At 36.8% G+C, this 19,793-nt stretch overlaps 1 protein-coding gene across 6 annotated transcripts in view; it reads left to right on the forward strand.

Annotated features, from left to right (window-relative positions):
• The window catches only part of LOC133240019 (disintegrin and metalloproteinase domain-containing protein 32-like), a 173,773-nt gene that overhangs the window by 22,774 nt on the left and 131,206 nt on the right, over nt 1–19,793 (forward strand). For all 6 annotated transcript variants that reach the window (XR_009734075.1, XM_061404539.1, XM_061404536.1 and 3 more), the window contains 2 exons: nt 3,251–3,327; nt 4,652–4,829. Coding sequence is in view for 5 of the 6 variants with exons in the window: in XM_061404539.1 (XP_061260523.1) it covers nt 3,251–3,327; nt 4,652–4,829 (255 nt within the window). In the remaining variant the exon portion in view is untranslated. The remainder of the gene's footprint in view (nt 1–3,250; nt 3,328–4,651; nt 4,830–19,793) is intronic.

The following is a 19,793-nucleotide window of genomic DNA, read 5'->3' on the forward strand; positions in this document are numbered from 1 at the left end:
CCAGATGAATCCTATTAATAAAACCTGAGTGAGTGAGTGAGTGAAGTCGCTCAGTCGTGTCTGACTCTTTGTGACCCCATGGACTGTAGCCTACCAGGCTCCTCCGTCCATAGGATTCTCCAGGCAAGAATACTGGAGTGGGTTGCCATTTCCTTCTGCAGGGGATCTTCCTGACCCAGGGATCAAACCTGGGTCTCCCACATTGGAGGCAGACGCTTTAACCTCTGAGCCACCAGGGAAGCTGGTCAGATAAAAAAAAAAACAAAAAAAAACCCCCCAAAACAAAAAACCAACCTGGTCAGATCTTGTTGCTTCTCTACTCAGAAGCCTTCATGGGATGAGTTATTGTTCACAAAGTGAAAACCAATAAGAGAAAGCCCACATGCAGCATCAAAGACCCAGCACAGCCAAAAATAAAAATAAATAAAAACCTTTAAATAGGGTGAAATGGTGAAAATCATTTTAGTATCCTGCAGGCTTTACACAGTCTGATCCTCTTTACCTCTGTGACCTCATTTCCTGTTACTCTTTACATTGGTAATTCTGTTCAAGTCACATTGGCTTCCTTGCTATTCTTTAAACATACCAGACATGTTCTCCTTTCAAGAACTTTTCTCTATTTCCTCTCATACAGATGTTTGCTCTTTCCCAAGATACAATGTTTTTCTCTCTCATTTTCTTCAGTTCTTTGCTCAAAACCATCCAATTAGTCCTTGAGTAGTCCAGATTTCAAATTAAAAAAAAAATTTTTTTTTTTAATCTTATACTTTTAGCCATGGTGGGTCTTCATTGCTGCAAGCGAGCTTTCTCCAGTCGCAGCTGGCGGGGGCTGCTCTCCAGTCACAGTGGGTAGGCTTCTCATTGTGGTTTTTCTTGTTGCTGAGCTTGGGCTCCACGGTGCAGGTGCTTCAGTAGTTGTGGTATATGGACCTAGCTGCCCTGCAGCATGTGGAATCTTGCTGGAATCATGTAGACCAGGGATCAAACCTGTATGCCCTGCATTGGCAGGCAGATTTCTTTACTGTTGGACCACCAGGGGAGTCCAATCCCTATTTTAAATTGCACTCTTAATCTTTGTACTCTTTTACCTCTCCTGTTTTGTTTTTCTCCATAATGGTTATCAATATATGATTGTATCATATACTTTATTTATTGTTCCCTCAGTGCAATATAATCTTCATTTGACCAGAGCTTTTGGTTTGTTTTATTCAATGATGCCTCCCTAGTGCCTAGAAAAATGCCTATCACATAGCATATGATAAAAATTTGTTGAATATTATTGATATATATTACTTTACTTCTAATTGGAAAGGACCATTAATTTCCTTTTCTTGCTCCTTCTTGCTCCCCTTACTTCTAACATAGAAGAGTGCATTAATAAGAAAAATTACATTGATTTATACCAAAATATATAGCACCATGAGATTGTAGAAATTATATAATCTTCCTTTTTTGTTTGTAATGATGTTTGCTGTGTCTCCATGTTAATTGCACTGTGGTCAGAGACTGATTTGGTGTGATTTCAGTCCTTTAAAGTTTATTGTTGTGTTTCATGGCTCAAAATATGGTTTCATTTTTGTAAATGTTCTGTGTTCTTTAAAAAGAAAGTGTAATGTTACTCAGCCATAAAAAAGAATGATGTAATGCCATTTGTAGCAACAAAGATGGACCTGGGGATTTATATGTTAAGTGAAAAAAGATGGAGAAAGGCAAATATCATGTGATATTACTTATATGTGAAATCTAAAAAATGATGTAAGTGGAATTATTTACAAAATGGAAATAGACTCACAGACATAGAAAATATAACTTGTGATTATCAGAAAGGATGATGGAGGGAGAGATAAATTAGGACTTAGGGATTGATATATACATGTGATTATTTATAAAATAGATAAATGACAAGGATCTACTGTATAGCACAGTATATTCAATGTCTTGTAATAACTTGTAATGGAAAAGGATCTGAAAAAGAGTACATTTATATGTATGTATGTATAACTGAATCACTTTATTGTACACCTGAAGCTGCTGCTGCTGCTGCTAAGTTGCTTCAGTCATGTCTGACTCTGTGCGACCCCATAGATGGCAGCCCACGAGGCTCCCCCGTCCCTGGGATTCTCCAGGCAAGAACCTGAAGCTACTACTACATTGTAAATTAACTACATGCTTCAGTAAAAAGTAGTTAAAAAGAACTCTGTGCAAGAAAAGTGTATTTCATATAGTTAAAGTGTAGTATTCTATCTCTATGAGGTTAACATTCTATTCAAGTCCTCTATAGATTCTGAATGCTAGACTTACCTGTTACTGACAGAAATGTCTGCTTAAAAATCTTTAGTATGATTATGCATTTATTTTTATTATTATTTCATTTTTGACTTTTTATATTTTGAAGCTATGTTATTAAGTGAATGCAAATTTGGAATATTTATATCTTCCTGGTGAATTGAAACTCTTATCATTAAGAAACGTCCCTCTTTATCTCTAGTAATGCTTTTTGCCTTAAAGTCTACATTTCCAATATTAGTATTGCTTCAGAGTTATCCTTTTGGTTTGTGTTGGTGTGGTATATCTTTTTCTAGATCTTCAATTTTTTTTTGTGACCTTAAATTTTAGACATCTCATTTTAGCAGACTATCAGAATTTAAAGAATATCCAGAGTCACAATCTTTGTCTTTTAATTAATGACCTAAATTTCTATTTTGGAAAATAATTTTACCTAAAATATGATATAAAACTTTGGAAACGGTGTAAATTAATACACCAAGCATTGAACTGAAAAGTGGCATTAATATAGTGAAAGTGGCAAACCTGGGGAGATGTTTTTCTCTGAATGTCTTTTTATTCACAATGATATAAACAGTATACTGCTACTGCTAAGTCACTTCAGTCGTGTCCGACTCTGTGTGACCCCACAGACGGCAGCCACCAGGCTCCTGTCCCTGGGATTCTCCAGACAAGAATACTGGAGAGGGTTGCCATTTCCTTCTCTAATGCATGAAAGTGAAAAGTGAAAGTGAAGTCGCTCAGTCGTGTCCGACTCTTAGAGACCCCATGGACTGCAACCTACCAGGCTCCTCCATCCATGGGATTTTCCAGGCAAAGTACTGGAGTGGGGTGCCATTGCCTTCTCCGATAAACAGTATAGAGCCTATGAAAAGTATTCAGAAAGTTCTAAGTATAAAAAGTTAAGAAGTCATTAGAAAGTTTTGTCAACTCCTAGGTAACTACTTTACTTTCTCCCTTCTAGGGTCAATGCTACTACCAAGGATATATTGAAGGATATCCGAATTCTTTTGTCACACTTAGCACGTGCTCTGGACTGAGGTTATGTATATTTTGTCCTTGATATGCAAACACCATAGTTGTGATATTTGGCTGCAGTGAACTGGTTAGTTTATTCCAAGTGTGGAGCTGGTGGAGGATTTCCATGTGGAGAATATTCCCATGTGGATATTCCCATCATACCACTGAATGATATATTCCTCTGAATATGTTTCTTCTCTTATTTCTCCTCAATTCCCAGACAGACCAGAGACTTGTCACAACTTCCTTGAAAGTTTAGATTTCCTGGTGTCCTTGCTTTTATTCTTTATTGTGGAAATGACAGATGAACATGTTTGACTACAACAAATTGGAAGAGCTAAGTTCTGGGTAGCTTTTTTTTCAGCGAATATTTTTGTACCAGTTACTAGACTAGTGTCTGGAGATATAAAAATGCATAAACGAAGCATGCCCTTTCACGCGGGAAATCATCTGCAGAGAGAGGAAGCACTTTTGTATAAACAAATAATAATTATTATAGTACTTACTCATTTTTTCTAGTAATATCACTGTCTTAAACTCTCTAAGAATTGTAAAGTTTCCTCCTTTGTGCTTGGAGGGCTTTCCATTCTGTCAGGACATTCTTCATCTTCATTTTTGTAGTATAGGATCCTTGTTTTCACAAACGAATTTTACTTGCTGCTTTTTACATGGAATTCTAAAATTTGGTTTTTAGAGAATAGTCGCTAGAACTGTTACCTATATTCAAGGAAGAATACTTATAAAAGTTGTTTATATTACTTTAAATTTCTTATTCAGATTATGTACATAAAATTCATAAATGCCTTATAATTACTGCTAAATTTTATTTTTATGGATAAAATTGCTCATTATGTATCCTTTTGTTATACAAGCAATGTAAGCATTATAGTGCAAAACAGATCAAAATTTTTACAGATTTCTATATGCTGTTGCTTTCATTAAATCACTGACTTGGAGGACAGGGGAATGACTTGATCATGTAATGCTGTATACACAGTACTGCTGCATACCTAAGCAACTGATTATGTAATTTCTGATTTAATAATTTCAGCTATGTTTATAACTATAAAGAAAATTAGATAGATAGTTTTTGGAATTGGGAAAATTTTTATTTTTGGTCTGTTCAGAGTCATCTACAAAATACAAAGACTGTGGGACAAAATACAGAGCCCAAAAACATTCTGTATCTTTTCTTTCTTCTCCTTCCCCTCTTTCCTTCCTCCTCCTCATCCTCTTTTTGGAATTCTGTCAGAGTTTTATAATATAGAATTAATTATAGAATTAGTTAAAATTAGAATTATAAAATAGAATGAAAATCAGTAAAATTTTGTCCTTAATTTTACAGAGGAATATTGCAGTTTGAAAATGTTTCGTATGGAATTGAGCCTCTGGAATCTGCATTTGAATTTCAGCATCTTCTTTACAAACTAGGGAATGGAAAGAATGAATTTACAGTTCTTACTGAAAATAAAGAAGACACAGAACAAAACCCAATGGACTATAACATTTTTATAAGTGAAAAAGTGAGTTGTGCATGTTTTATTACTCTTTCAAGGCAGTTATTGTTTCTATTTATTTTTAAAGGAAATTTATTAACCCGTTAGATAGCTGTAGCTACTTTTCTTTAACATTCTCACTTTTTCTTAGCCTTAACAACTTCCTTTGAACCATACGTTACCTTCTTCTCTTTGCAACAATCATTTACTTTTTATTAACTGTGCATATTAGTGCATATTCAATATAAATGTTAAAAACTCACTTCCTGCTTTTATCTCTATATTCCTGGAAATTATCGATTAATCAAATATTTATGAAATCTGCATTTATAACCAAGAAATCAGCATTAATTAAATTATAGATATAATTAAAATGTCATAAGTTGAATTGCCATGTATGGCCAATGTAAATTGTTCACCTGTATAACTGCATGTTTTGGTCCTCACAAAAGTAGTTATGAAAGAGAAAATATTTTTGCCAAGTAAAAGTGGCATTAATATGCATAGTTTATATAAGAAGTATATGGAAGTGTTCACAATACATGTTCTACTTGGCTTCTGTCAGTTTTTTAAAAAATAGACCAAACTCATCAGAATTTAGCCAGACATGTAAAAATTAAGACATTTCTCAACCTCTCTTGCACCTAGGTAGAATTTTGTGACAAAGTTATAGATACTGACATGTGACAGATGTAACATGTCACATCTAGATAGAGTTCTAAAGGAAGAAAGCTTATCCTCTTGTCTTTTGCCCTTTCCTGCTGGCTGCAGTGTGAACATATTGGTACATCCTAGTCCACAATGATGGCAATGATACTCTACGTCGTGGAGCAGTAAGGTAGAATGAACCTTGCTCCTGAGGAATTTATAAGACTAAATCACCATGCCTCTTCAGTCTTTTAATATAAGAGAGAAATAAACTCCAACTTGTTTAATCCATTATTCTTGTGTCTCTGTTACAGCTTCTAATCCTATATCCAAAATAATACAGGTCTGAAATGTACAATGAAATGTACATGGAGTGCCAAAGTACTCAATGCTATCACACAAACACATATATATTTTAAAATGAAATTTTATTTACTAAATATGAGCAATTTTATTTTCATTCTAAGAATTTAGGAGAGTAATCTATAATGGCTTAGATTAATCAGTATGGTGGACATTGTTGGTGTTCTGGCCAAATTCTGTCAGATCCTTTTTTACTGTATTTTTGTATAGTGGGACATTTTGTCTTTGGTTGTGCTTTTTAAATATCTAGAATATGTTACTATATTTTAAAAGCTATTTTTACTTAAAAGTTTTCTTCCAGTTTTATTGAGATATAATTGGCAGTGTGTTGGTATAAGGTATACAGCATAATAATTTGATAAATATATTGTGAAATGATCACTGCAATAAGTAGTTAACATCTATCACAACATATAGTGTACAATTTTCTTTTTTTGTGCTGAGAACTTTTAAGATTAATTCTCTTAGAAACTTTCAAATATACATTGAAGTATTGTTAATTATAATCACCATGATGTGTATTCTATTTCCAGAACTTATTTATCTTATAATGGAAATTTGTACTTTTTGATCACCTTCACCCATTTATCCCACTTCACAGTACATACCTCTGGCAACCACCAACCTTTTTTCTGTACCTATGAGTCTGGTATTTTGTATTTGTTTTCTTCCCTAAGATTCCACATATAAGTGAGATCATACGGTATTTGTCTTGCTTTGTCTGACATTTCCTTTAGCAAAATGCTCTCAAGGTTCAATCATGTTGATGCAAGGGCAAGCTTTCCTTCGTTTTAATGGCCAGTAACATTCCTTTGTGTGTGTGTGTGTATGTATGCATGCACCAAGTTTCTTTATCCATTCATCAATTGATGGACATTTAGGTTATTTTCATGTATTAACTGTTCTAAATAATATTGCATTGAACATGGGGGTGCAGATAATCTCTTCAAGATGGTGATTTTTGTTTCCTTGGGATAAAGACCCAGAAGTGGAATTGCTGGATAATGGTAGTTTTTTCAATTTTTAAAATTTTTATTGGAGTATAGTTCGTTTACAATGTTGAAATAGATTCAAGGGTACAACAAAGTGATTCAGTTATACATATGTATGCATATATTCTTTTTCAGATTCTTTTCCATTATAAGTTATTAGAAGAATTCAATATACTTCCCTGTTCATTTATATCACTTTTTTAGATCCACATATAAATGATATCATGTTATATTTGTCTTTCTCTGACTTACTTCACTTAACGTGATAATCCCTACATCCATCCATGTTGTTGCAGATGACATTATTTCATTCTTTTTTTTTGGCTCACTAATATTCCTTTATATACATATAACACATCTTCTTTATCCATTCATCTGTTTATGGATATTTAGGTTGCTTCCATGTCTTGGCTGTTGTAAATAGTGCTGCTGTGAACACTGGGGTGCATGTATCTTTTTGAATTAGAGTTTTTATCTTTTGTGGATATATGCTGAGGAGTGGAATTTGCTGGATCATATGGTAACTCTGTTTTTACTTTTTAAAGGAATCTCCATACTGTTTATTCTCCATAGCGGCTGTATCAGTTTATATTCCCAGCAACAGTGTAAGAGGGTTCTTTTTTCTCCATACCCTCTCCAGAATTTATTTGTAGACTTTTTAATGATGGCCATTCTGACCAGTGTGAGGTAGTATCCCTTTTCAGTTTTGATTTGCATGTCAATTAGGATGTTGATCATCTTTTCATGTGCCTATTGGTGATCTTTATGTCTTCTTTGGAGAAAGGTTTATTTAGGTCTTCTTCCCATTTTTTTGATTGAGTTGTTTTTGTTAATATTGCTCTCTATGAGCTATTTGTACATTTTAGAGATTAATCCCTTGTTGGTTTCATTGTTTACAAATATTTTTCCCATTTCATAGGTTGTCTTTTTGTTTTGTTTATTGTTTCCTTTGCTGTGCAAAAGTTTATAAACTTAGAAGTTTGATTAGGTCCCAATTGTTTATTTTTGTTTTTATTTCCATTACTCTAATAAATGGCTCCAAAAAGATACTGCTTTGATTTGTGTCAAAAAGTGTCATGCCTGTGTTTTTCTCTAGAAGTGTTACAGTACCCAGTCTTACATTTAGGTCTTTAATCTGCTGTAAATTTATTTTTGTGTGTGTTGTTAGAGAATGTTCTAATTTCATTGTTTTACATGCAGCTGTCCAGTTTTCCTGGCACCGCTTATTGAAGAGACTGTCTTTTCTCTGTCTTATATTCTTGCTTCCATTGTCCTAGATTAATTGACCATAAGTGCACGGGTTTATTTCTGGGTTTTCTATTCCGTTCCATTAATCTATATGTCTATTTTTGTGCCAGTATCATACAGTTTTGATTATGTAACTTTGTAGTATAATCTGAGGACAGACTGTGATTTCCTCCAGCTCCTTTTTTCTTTCTCAAGATTGTTTTGTCTACTCAGGGTCTTTAGTATTTCCATATGAATTAAAAATTTTTTGTTGTAATTCTGTATAAAATTCTTGGTGATTTCATAGGGATTACACTGAATTGCCTCAGGCAATATGTTCATTTTGACAGTATTGATTCTCCCAATGTAAGACCATGGTATATCTTTCCATCTGTTTGTTCTGTCTGCAAGTTCTTTCATTAGCATCTTAAAGATTTTGGAATGCAGGTCTTTTGACTTCTCAGGTAGGTTTCTTCTTAGGTATTTTATTCTTTTTCATGTGGTGGTAAATAGGACTGTTGCTTTAATTTCTTTCCTAATCTTTTGTTGTTAGTATATAAAATGTAACAGATTTCTGTGTATTAATTTTGTATCTTATAATTTTACAAAATTCGTTCATGAGCTCAAATAGTTTTCTGGTAGTGTCTTTAAGATTTTCTATGAATAGTAACATGTCATCTGGAGACAGTGACAGTTTTACTTCTTCTCTTCAAAGTTAGGTTACTTTTATTTCTTTTTATTCTCTGATTGCTGTGATCAAGATTTCCAAAATCATGTTGAATATAAGTGGTATGAGTGGACATCTTTCTCTTGTTCCTGATCCTACAGGGAGTGTGTCCAGCTTTTCACCACTGAATATATGTTAGCTGTGGATTTGTCATAGTGAAATTGCTCAGTTGTGTCCAACTCTTTGCGACCCCATGGGCTGTAGCCTACCAGGCTCCTCCGTCCATGGGCTTTTTCAGGAAAGAATACTGGAGTGCGTTGCCATTTCCTTCTCCAGGAGATATTCCCGACTCAGGGATTGAACCCAGGTCTCCCACACTGTAGGCAGATGCTTTACTGTCTGAGCCAAATTTGTCATATATGGTCTTTATTATGTTGAGGTAGAAAAGATTCTCTATGCTCAATTTCTGGAGAGTTTGCTTTAAATCATAAATCATTGTTGAATTTTATCAAAACCCTTTTCTACATCTATTGAGATGATCATAAGTTTTTATCTTCAGTTTGTTAATGTCGTATATCACACTGCTTGATTTGCAAATATTGAAAACTCGTCAGTCTCCCTGCAGTAAATCTCACTTGATCGTGATGTATGATTCCTTTAATATGTCACTGGATTTGGTTTGCTGGTGTTCTGTTGAGGATTTTTGCATCAGTGTTCCGTGGTGGTCTAGTGATTAAGACTCCTTGCTTTCTGTGCAGGTGGTGCAGGTTCAACCCCTGGTCAGGGAACTAAGATACCATATGCTGCACTGTGTAGCCAAAACATAAGTCTAGGATCAGCTGACTTCACAGGACAATGCTACCAAACATTTAGTGAAGAGTTAATATGTATCCTTCTGAAACTATTCCAAAAAATTGCAAAGGAAAGAACACTTCCAAACTCATTCTATGAGGCCACGATCACCCTGATACTAAAACCAAGCAGAGATACAGTAAAAGAAATTTACAGGCCAATATTGCTGATGAACATTGATGCTTTTGTTTGGAGTTTTAAAATTGCTGATTTAACTTTATTATTTATTTATTTTTTTGATTTAACTTTAATACTTATGGTTGTTTGGTTTATATTTTCTGTTTCTTCCTGGTTTAGTCTTGAAAGATTGTGCCTTTCTAATAATTTATCTATTTTTTTTAGGCTTTCTATTTTATTGATGTTTAATTGCTCTTAGTAGTCTCTTATGATCCTTTGTATTTCTCTGGTGTCAATTGTAACTTCTCTTTTTTAATTTCTGATTTTATTCGTTTGGACACTCTCCCTTTTTTCTTGATGAGTTTGGCTAAAGGTTTATCAATTTTGTTTATCTTTTCAAAGAGTCAGCTTTTAGTTTCACTTTCTATTTCATTTATTTTGCTCTGATCTTTATGAATTCTTCCCTTACACTAACTTTGGATTTTATATGGTGGCCTTTCTCTAATTGCTTTAGGTGTAATATTCTGTTGTTTATTTGAGATTTCTCTTGTTTCCTGAGGTACACTTGCATTGCTATAAACTGGCTTCTTAGAACTACTTTTGCTGCATTTACAGGTTTTGGATCCTTATGTTTTCATTTTCATTTCTCTTTTTGTATCCTTGTGTTTTCATTTGTTTCTACATACATTTTGATTTTCTCTTTGATCTCTTCAGTGATCCATTGGTTGTTTAGTAGCATACTGTTTACCTTCTATGTGTTTTTGTTTTTGTAGTGTTTTTCTTGTAGTTGATTTCTAGTCTCATTGAATTGTGGTCAGAAAAGATGCCTGTTACTTTGATTTACTAAGGCTTGTTTTGTGGCATACCATGTGATCTATCCTGTAGAGTGTTCCATATGCACTTGAAAAGAACATGTATTCTGTTCTTTCAGATGGAATGCTCTCTCTATATCAATTAGGTTCATTTGGTCTGTTGTGTTATTTAAGGCTTATGTTTTCCTTATTGATTTTCTGTCTGGATGATCTGTCTATTGGTATAAGTGGGGTGTTGAAATTCCCTACTACACTTGTATTACAGTTGATTTCTCCTTTTATATCTGTTAATATTTGTCATGTATTCAGGTGCTCCTATGTTCAGTTCAGTTCAGTGGCTCAGTCGTGTCCGACTCTTTGCGACCCCATGAATCGCAGCACGCCAGGCCTCCCTGTCCATCACCAACTCCCGGAGTTCACTCAGACTCATGTCCATCGAGTCAGTGATGCCATCCAGCCATCTCATCCTCCGTCGTCCCCTTCTCCTCCTGCCCCCAATCCCTCCCAGCATCAGGGTCTTTTCCAATGAGTCAACTCTTCGCATGAGGTGGCCAAAGTACTGGAGTTTCATCTTTAGAATCATTCCTTCCAAAGAAATCCCAGGGCTGATCTCCTTTAGAATGGACCGGTTCGATCTCCTTGCAGTCCAAGGGACTCTCAAGAGTCTTCTCCAACACAACAGTTCAAAAGCATCAATTATTAGGTGCTCAGCTTTCTTCACAGTCCAACTCTCACATCCATACATGACCACAGGAAGAGAACCATGGCCTTGACTAGACGGACCTTTGTTGGCAAAGTAATGTCTTTGCTTTTCAATATGCTTTCTAGGTTGGTCATAACTTTCCTTCTAAGGAGTAAGCATCTTTTAATTTCATGGCTGCAGTCACTATCTGCAGTGATCTTGGAGCCCCCCAAAATAAAGTCTGACACTGTTTCCACTGTTTCCCCATCTATTTCCCATGAAGTGATGGGACCAGATGCCATGATCTTCGTTTCCTGAATGTTGAGTTTTAAGCCAACTTTTTCACTCTCGTCTTTCACCTTCATCAAGAGGCTTTTTAGTTCCTCTTCACTTTCTGCCATAAGTAAGGGTGGTGTCATCTGCATATCTGAGGTTATTGATATTTCTCCCGGCAATCTTGATTCCAGCTTGTGCTTCTTCCAGCCCAGCGTTTCTCATGATATACTCTGCATATAAGTTAGGCACATATATATTTATAATTTTATATCTTCATACTGTATTGATCCCTTGATTATTATGTAGTGTCCTTTTTTGGTTTCCTGTAACAATTTTTATTCTAAGTTTGTTTCTAAATAGGTCTATTTCATCTGATATAATTATTGCTATTTAAGCTTTCTTTTGATTTCCATTTGTGGAATACATTTTTCAATCCCCTCACTTTCAGTTTGTGTGTCTCTCTAGATCTGAAGCAAGACTCTTGTAAACAGCACTTATATAGGTCTTGTGTTTGTATCTATTCAATTGCTGTATGCTTTGGTTAGAACACTTAATTTCTTTGCATTTAAGATAATTATCAATATTAATGTTCCTGTTGCCGTTTTGTTAATTGTTTTTGGATTTGTTTTGTAAATCTTTTTTTCCTTTTTCCTCTTTTGTACTCTCCTCTTGTTTTTGATGACTGTTGAGTATTTTTAGTTGTATGTTTAGAATTTGTTTTCTTTTTTGTATGTATATCTATTATGGATTTTTTTCTGTGGGTCAGTTAGTTCAGTTCCTCAGTTGTGTCTGACTCTTTGCGACCCCATGGGCTGCAGCATGCCAGGCTTCCCTGTCCATCACCAACTCCCAGAGCTTGCTCAAACTCATGTCCATCGTACTGGTGATGCCATCCAAGCATCTCATCCTCTGTTGTCCCCTTCTCTGCTTGCCTTCAATCTTTCCCAGCATCAGGGTCTTCTCTAATGAGTCAGTTCTTTGCATCAGGTGGCCAAAGTGTTGGAGGTAACATGAGGTCTGTGTATATATGTGATTATTTCATGTTGCTGATACCTTAATTTTAAATGCATTTAAATAAACTTGCATTTGTACTCTCTTCTCACAATTACTGTTTTCAACATCACATTTTTACATTTGAATGTTTTGTGTATCTCTTAACTGCTCTTTGTTGATGCAGATGATTTTACTTTTGTCTTCTAACCTTCCCAGTTACTCTGTGTATGTATGAGTTCCTACCTTTGCTGTATGTTTGCCTTTGCCGATAAAGTTATTTTGAAATTTTCTTATTTCTAGTTGTAGCCTTTTATTTATTTATTTTTTTTGTCTAGAGAAGTTCCTTTACCATTTGTTGTAAAACTGGTTTGATTGTGCTGATTTCTTTTCGTTTTTACTTGTCTGTAAACCCTTTGATTTCACCATCAAATCTGAATGAAAGTCTTGCTTGGTGGCATACTCTTAGTTTTAGCTTTTTCCTTTTTATCACATTAAATATATGGTGCCAATTTTTTCGTGGCCTGGAGAGTTTCTGCAGAAAAATCAGCTAATAGCCTTAAGGGAGTGCTCTTATATTAGTTGATTTTCTTTTCCTCTTGCTGCTTTTACTGTTTTCTCTTTATGTTCATTTTTTTCCATTTTGATTATAATATGTCTTGGTTTGTTCCTTTTTGGGTTAATCCTGTATGATAGTCTCTGTGCTTCACTTCTCTTCAGCTTTCAGAAGTTTTCAACTATTATTTTTTCAAATATTTGTCAGGCTTTTTCTCTCTGGGATCTTCTGGGACCCCTATAATGTGAATATTAGTGTTCTTGGTATTGCCCCAGAGATCTTTTAAACTGTCTTCATTTCTTTTCATTCTCTTATTCTTTCTGGTCATCACCAGTGAGTTCCTCTACTCTCTTCCAGCTCACTGATCAATTCCTCTGTATCATTTAATCTACTATCAGTTCAGTTCAGTTCAGATGCTCAGTTGTGTCCGACTCTTTGCAGCCCCATGAATTGTAGCACGCCAGGCCTCCCTGTCCATCACCAACTCCTGGAGTTGACTCAAACTCATGTCCATCAAGTCAGTGATGCCATCCAGCCATCTCATCCTCTGTCATCCCCTTCTCCTCCTGCCCCCAATCCCTCCCAGCATCAGGGTCTTTTCCAATGAGTCAACTCTTCGCATAAGGTGGCCAAAGTACTGGAGTTTCAGCTTCAGCATCAGTCCTTCCAAAGAACACCCAGGACTGATGTCCTTCAGAACGGACTGGTTGGATCTCCTTGCAGTCCAAGGGACTCTCAAGAGTCTTTTCCAGCACCACAGTTCAAAAGCATCAATTCTTCAGAGCTCAGCTTTCTTCACAGTCCAACTCTCACATCCATACATGACCACAGGAAAAACCGTAGCCTTGACTAGATGGACCTTTGTTGGCAATGTAATGTCTCTGCTTTTGAATATGCTATCTAGGTTGGTCATAACTTTCCTTCTAAGGAGTGAGTGTATTTTAATTTTATGGCTGCAGTCACCATCTGCAGTGATTTTGGTGCCCCCCAAAATAAAGTCTGACACTGTTTCCACTGTTTCCCCATCTATTTCCCATGAAGTGATGGGACCAGATGCCATGATGTTCATTTTCTGAATGTTGAGCTTTAAGCCAACTTTTTCACTCTGCTCTTTCAATTTCATCAAGAGGCTTTTTAGTTCCTCTTCACTTTCTGCTATAAGTAAGGGTGGTGTCATCTGCATATCCGAGGTTATTGATATTTCTCCTGGCAATCCTGATTCCAGCTTGTGCTTCTTCCAGCCCAGCGTTTCTGATGATATACTCTACATATAAATTAAATAAGCAGGGTGACAATATACAGCCTTGACATACTCCTTTTCCTATTTGGAACCAGTCTGTTGTTCCATGGTCGGTACTAACTGTTGCTTCCTGACCTGCATATTGGTTTCTCAAGAGGCAGGTCACGTGGTCTGGTATTCCCATCTCTTTCAGAATTGTCCACAGTTTATTGTGATCCACACAGTCAAAGGCTTTGGCATAGTCAATAAAGCAGAAGTAGATGTTTTTCTGGAACTCTCTTGCTTTTTCTATGATCCAGTGGATGTTGGCAATTTGATCTCTGGTTCCTCTGCCTTTTCTAAAACCAGCTTGAACATCAGGAAGTTCACGGTTCAGTATTGCTGAAGCCTGGCTTGGAGAATTTTGAGCATTACTTTACTAGCGTGTGAGATGAGTGCAATTGTGCAGCAGTTTGAGCATTCTTTGGCATTGCCTTTCTTTGGGATTGGAATGAAAACTGACCTTTTCCAAGTCCTGTGGCCACTGCTGAGTTTTCCAAATTTGCTGGCATATTAAGTGCAGCACTTTCACAACATTCTCTTTCAGGATTTGGAATAGCTCAACTGGAATTCCATCACCTCCACTAGGTTTGTTCGTAGTGATGCTTCCTAAGGCCCACTTGACTTCACATTCCAGGATGTCTGGCTCTAGGTGAGTGATCACACCATCCTGTTTCTCTGGGTCATGAAGATCTTTTTGTATAGTTCTTCTGTGTATTCTTGCCACCTCTTCTTAATATCTTCTGCTTTTGTTAGGTCCATACCATTTCTGTCCTTTATCGAGCCCATCTTTGCATGAAATGTTCCCTTGGTATCTCTAATTCTCTTGAAGAGATCTCTAGTCTTTCCTATTCTGTTGTTTTCCTCTGTTTCTTTGCATTGATCACTGAGGAAGGCTTTCTTATCTCTCCTTGCTGTTCTTTGGAACTTTTCATTCAGATGCTTATATCTTTCCTTTTCTCCTTTGCTTTTTGCTTCTCTCCTTTTCACAGCTATTTGTAAGGCCTCCTCAGACAGCCATTTTGCTTTTTGCATTTCTTTTCCATGGGGATGGTCTTAATCCCTGTCCCTGTTCAATGTAATGAACCTCAGTCCATAGTTCATCAGGCACTCTATCTATCAGATCTAGTCCCTTAAATCTGTTTCTCTCTTCCACTGTATAATTATAAGGGATTTGATTTAGGTCATACCTGAATGGTCTAGTGGTTTACCCTAATTTCTTCAATTTAAGTCTGAATTTAGCAATAAGGAGTTCATGGTCTGAGCCACAGTCAGCTCCTGGTCTTGTTTTTGCTGACTGTATAGAGCTTCTCCATCTTTGGCTGCAAAGAATATAATCAGTCTGATTTCAGTGTTTACCATCTGGGATGTCCATGTGTAGAGTCTTCTCTTGTGTTGTTGGAAGAGGGTGTTTGCTATGACCAGTGCGTTCTCTTGGCAAAACTCTATTAGCCTTTGCCCTGCTTCATTCTGTACTCCAAGGCCAAATTTGCCTGCTGCTCCATGTAACTCTTGACTTCCTACTTTTGCATTCCAGCCCCCTATAATGAAAAGGACATCTTTTTTGGGTGTTAGTTCTAGAAGGTCTTGTAGGTCTTCATAGAATTGTTCAACTTCAGCTTCTTCAGCATTATTGGTTGGGGCATAGACTTGGATTCCTGTGATATTGAATGGTTTGCCTTGCAAACGAACAGAGATCATCCTGTCGTTTTTGAGATTGCATCCAAGTACTGCATTTTGGACTCTTTTGTTGACCATGATGGCTACTCCATTTCTCTTAAGGGATTCCTGCCCTCAGTAGTAGATATAATGGTCATCTGAGTTAAATTCACCCATTCCAGTCCACTTTAGTTCGCTGATTCCTAGAATGTCGATGTTCCCTCTTGCCATCTCCTGTTTGACCACTTCCAATTTGCCTTGATTCATGGACCTAACATTCCAGGTTCCTGTGCAATATTGCTCTTTACAGCATCGGACCTTGCCTCTATCACCAGTCACATCCATACCTGGGTATTGTTTTTGCTTTGGCTCCATCCCTTCATTCTTTCTGGAGTTATTTCTCCACTCATCTCCAGTAGTATATTGGGCACCTACCAACCTGGGGAGTTCCTCTTTCAGTATCCTATCATTTTGCCTTTTCATACTGTTCATGGGCTTCTCAAGGCAAGAATACTGAAGTGGTTTGCCATTCCCTTCTCCAGTGGAGCACATTCTGTCAGACCTCTCCACCATGACCCTCCTGTCTTGGATGGCCCCACAGGGCATGGCTTAGTTTCATTGAGTTAGACCAGGCAATGGTCTGTGTGATATGGTTTCAGTGTGTCTGCCCTCTGATGCCCTCTTGCAACACTTATTGTCTCACTTGGTTTTCTCTTACCTTGGACGTGGGATATCTCTTCACGGTGCTCCAGCAAAGCACAGCCGCTGCTCCTTACCTTGGACGAGGGTATCTCCTCACAGCCGTCCCTCCTGACCTTGAGCGTGGAGTGGCTCCCCTCGGCCCTCCTGAGCCCGTGCAGCCACTGCTCCTTGGACATTCAGTTATTCTTCACCTCTGGTCATTCTTTCTTTCTTTTTTTTTTTTTACCTCTTTGTTAAGAACTTCTAACTTCTTGCTCTGTGCATCTATTGTCCTCCTCAGTTCTTTGGTCACATTATAGTCATTCTTCTGCCCTCTTTTTTGGGTGGGTCGTCTATTTCTACTTCACTTAGTTCTTTTGAAATTTTATCTTGTTCCTTCTACTGGAATGTATTTTTTTTGCTTCTTTTTTTTTTTTTTAAACCTAAATTGCTCTTTGTGTTTTTATGTATGTGGTAGGTTAGTTACATTTCTCAACTTTGGAGAACTGGCCTTCTGTAGGAGATGTCATATGCATTCCAGGTCTTAAGTAGGTCTTGATGCTAATGTGTCAAGATTGCAGCCACTAGTAGCAGTGTTCACATGGTTGAATGTTTCCAAATATGCCTACTATCAGTGGTTATATCACCAGTGCGAGCTGCAGCCGTCCCCTGCTTATTGAGACTCTCCAGGATCAGTAGGTGGGTCTAGCTTAGGCACCTGTCATATTCTTTTGCCCTGGGTCCTGGTGCACATAAGATTTTGTGTGTGATGTTGGGACTGACATCTCTTTATCCCCTAGTCCTGTGAAGATCCTGAAATTAAGCTCCACTGGCCTTCAAAGCAAAATGCTTAGAAGGGGCTCATCTTCCCAGTGCTGGATTTCTAGTGCTGCTTCCCAGACAAGGGAGCTTGACATGGGGCTCAAGAACTCTTATTCCCATGGGATAATCTGTGTAGTATAATTATTTTCCAGTTTGTAGGTTGCTGTAAGTTTCATTATTTTGCGAGTTTGCTCCTCCTACCTGTCTCTTTGGTTCCTTCTTGATATTTTTAGTTGTAGAAGATCCTTTCTGGTAAGTTCTAATCTTTTTCATGCATGGTTATTCTGAAGATAGTTGTGATTTTGATGTGGTTGTGGGAGGAGGTGAGCTCAGGATCTATTTACTCTTCCATCTTGATAAAAGCTCTGTTCTCTAATTTCTATTTCATATTTTATCCTTTTGGTAGATTTGGTTTTCGTTTGCTCCTGTTTTTCTAGTTTCTTCAGGTATAAAGTTAAGTTAGGCATTTATATTACAATTTTTCTTTTGTTTTAATTGTATCTCAAATGTTTTGATATGTTACCTTTTTATCTTCATCGTTCCAAAGTTATTTTCTTATCACTAATTAGTACACTTTCTTTTCAACTAAAATAAGTCCCTTTAAAATTTCTTGTCACACTGGTTTAATATTGATGAACTCTATTATTTTTATTTGTCTGTAAAACTTCGAAGCTTTGTCATTCAGAGTTGAAGAAGAGATAGTTAGAATTTTTTTCTAGCATCCTGAATATATTGTGCTATTCTTTTCTGGCCTGCAGAGTTTTTTGCTGAAAAATTGCTAATAGTCTTATAGCGATTCCCTTGTATGTAAAACATTTTCTCTTGCGGCTCTTACTTTTGACATTAAAATTATAATGGGCTTTGGAGTGGGGATCTTTGCATTTTTCAAAAAGATAGTGGGCTTCCCTAGTCCAAATGTCTTTTTTCTTACCCATATTAGGGAAGTTTTCAATCATTGTCTCTACAGACAAAATTTCTACCCCTTTTTCTTCTCCTTCTAGGACTTCTGTAAATGCAAATGTTTGTTAGTTTATTATTTTGTAGCCCCTTATGCTATCTTTCCTATTTTAAATTCTCTCTTCTTTTGGTTTCTCTTTTGAGTTCCACTGCATTTTCTTTGGGTTGACTAAATTTTTTTCTTCCGCTTCACCTACTCCACTGTTGACCCTTTCTACTGTATTTTTCACTTGTTATTGTATTCAACAGTTCTGTGACTATTCTTTGATAGTTTCTTATATTTTCTCTCTCTGTGTTAAAGTTCTCACTATATTCATTGACTCATCTCTCCAGTTCAGTGAGCATCTTTAAGACAAGTACTTTAAACTCTTTATCAGGTAAATTACATGTCTCCATTTCACTGAGTTTTTTTTTTATGAGTTTTCTATCTTGTTCTTCCAATTGGAACACAGTCCTTTGTTTTTTCATCTTGCTTGACTTTCTGTGTTGGTTTTTATACAGTAGATGAAAAACCACCTCTCCTAATCTTGGCGTGTCCTTGTGTAAGAGTGAAACTTGTTGTTCAACCCTGCTCCAGCTCTTTGTCATCTCTCAAAACTTTGTGCTTATCCAAGTAGCATATTAGTGTCTTGAAGGGGAGATTCTTAGTACTTAGATTCTGGTTGTTTGGAAACTAGATCCTCAGGCAGCTGCTTTCAAAAGTATGCACATGTATATAGTCCTGTGGGATTGCAAGTGTACGCACTGTTCTCCAGGATATCTAGCAGTGTTTCCTTAGCAGCAGTCATAAAACCTGGGGCTTCAAATAAGTGTATATGCTCTTTTCTGGGAGATATTGGAGAGCTGGAGCAAGGCAAAGGGAGTGTGCCAAGATGGTGTCCACAGACTGCATTCCTTGAGAGAAGCTCTGTCATTTGCACTGGATGTGTGCTAAACCTGAAGCCTTCCTCAGTATGTTATCTACACAGTGCTCTGGGATTTGCAGCTTGCCAAGAGCCATCTCTTCAATAGTTGCAGTCCTTTGTGTCTCAGAAATGCAAGCCCCCTAGCCACCAGAGCCAGGCAATCAAGGAGCATTCCCTGGAGGGCAGCTTCAAAAACTGGGGTAATACTTTTAAAAACTAGGGCAGATGGAGCACTCAAAGATAGCACTCACCCTCTGAAGTGTCTGGGAAACATTACACTTAGCCAATAGATGTGCATGTAATTAGAAGTCTGCCTCTCAGGCTGCAGCCTTGATGATTATCTAAGAGGCCTCCATAACAGAAAGACTGTTGAAACTAATAAACAAATTCAGTAAACTTGCAGGATACAAAACAAATGTACAGAAATCTGTTGTGTTTCTATACACCACTAATAAACTGTCAAAAGTAGAAATAAACACCCATTTACAATGCATCAAAAAGAATAT

This window comes from Bos javanicus, chromosome 27 (assembly GCF_032452875.1).
Source record: "Bos javanicus breed banteng chromosome 27, ARS-OSU_banteng_1.0, whole genome shotgun sequence".
NCBI classification, from domain to species: Eukaryota; Metazoa; Chordata; class Mammalia; order Artiodactyla; family Bovidae; genus Bos; species Bos javanicus.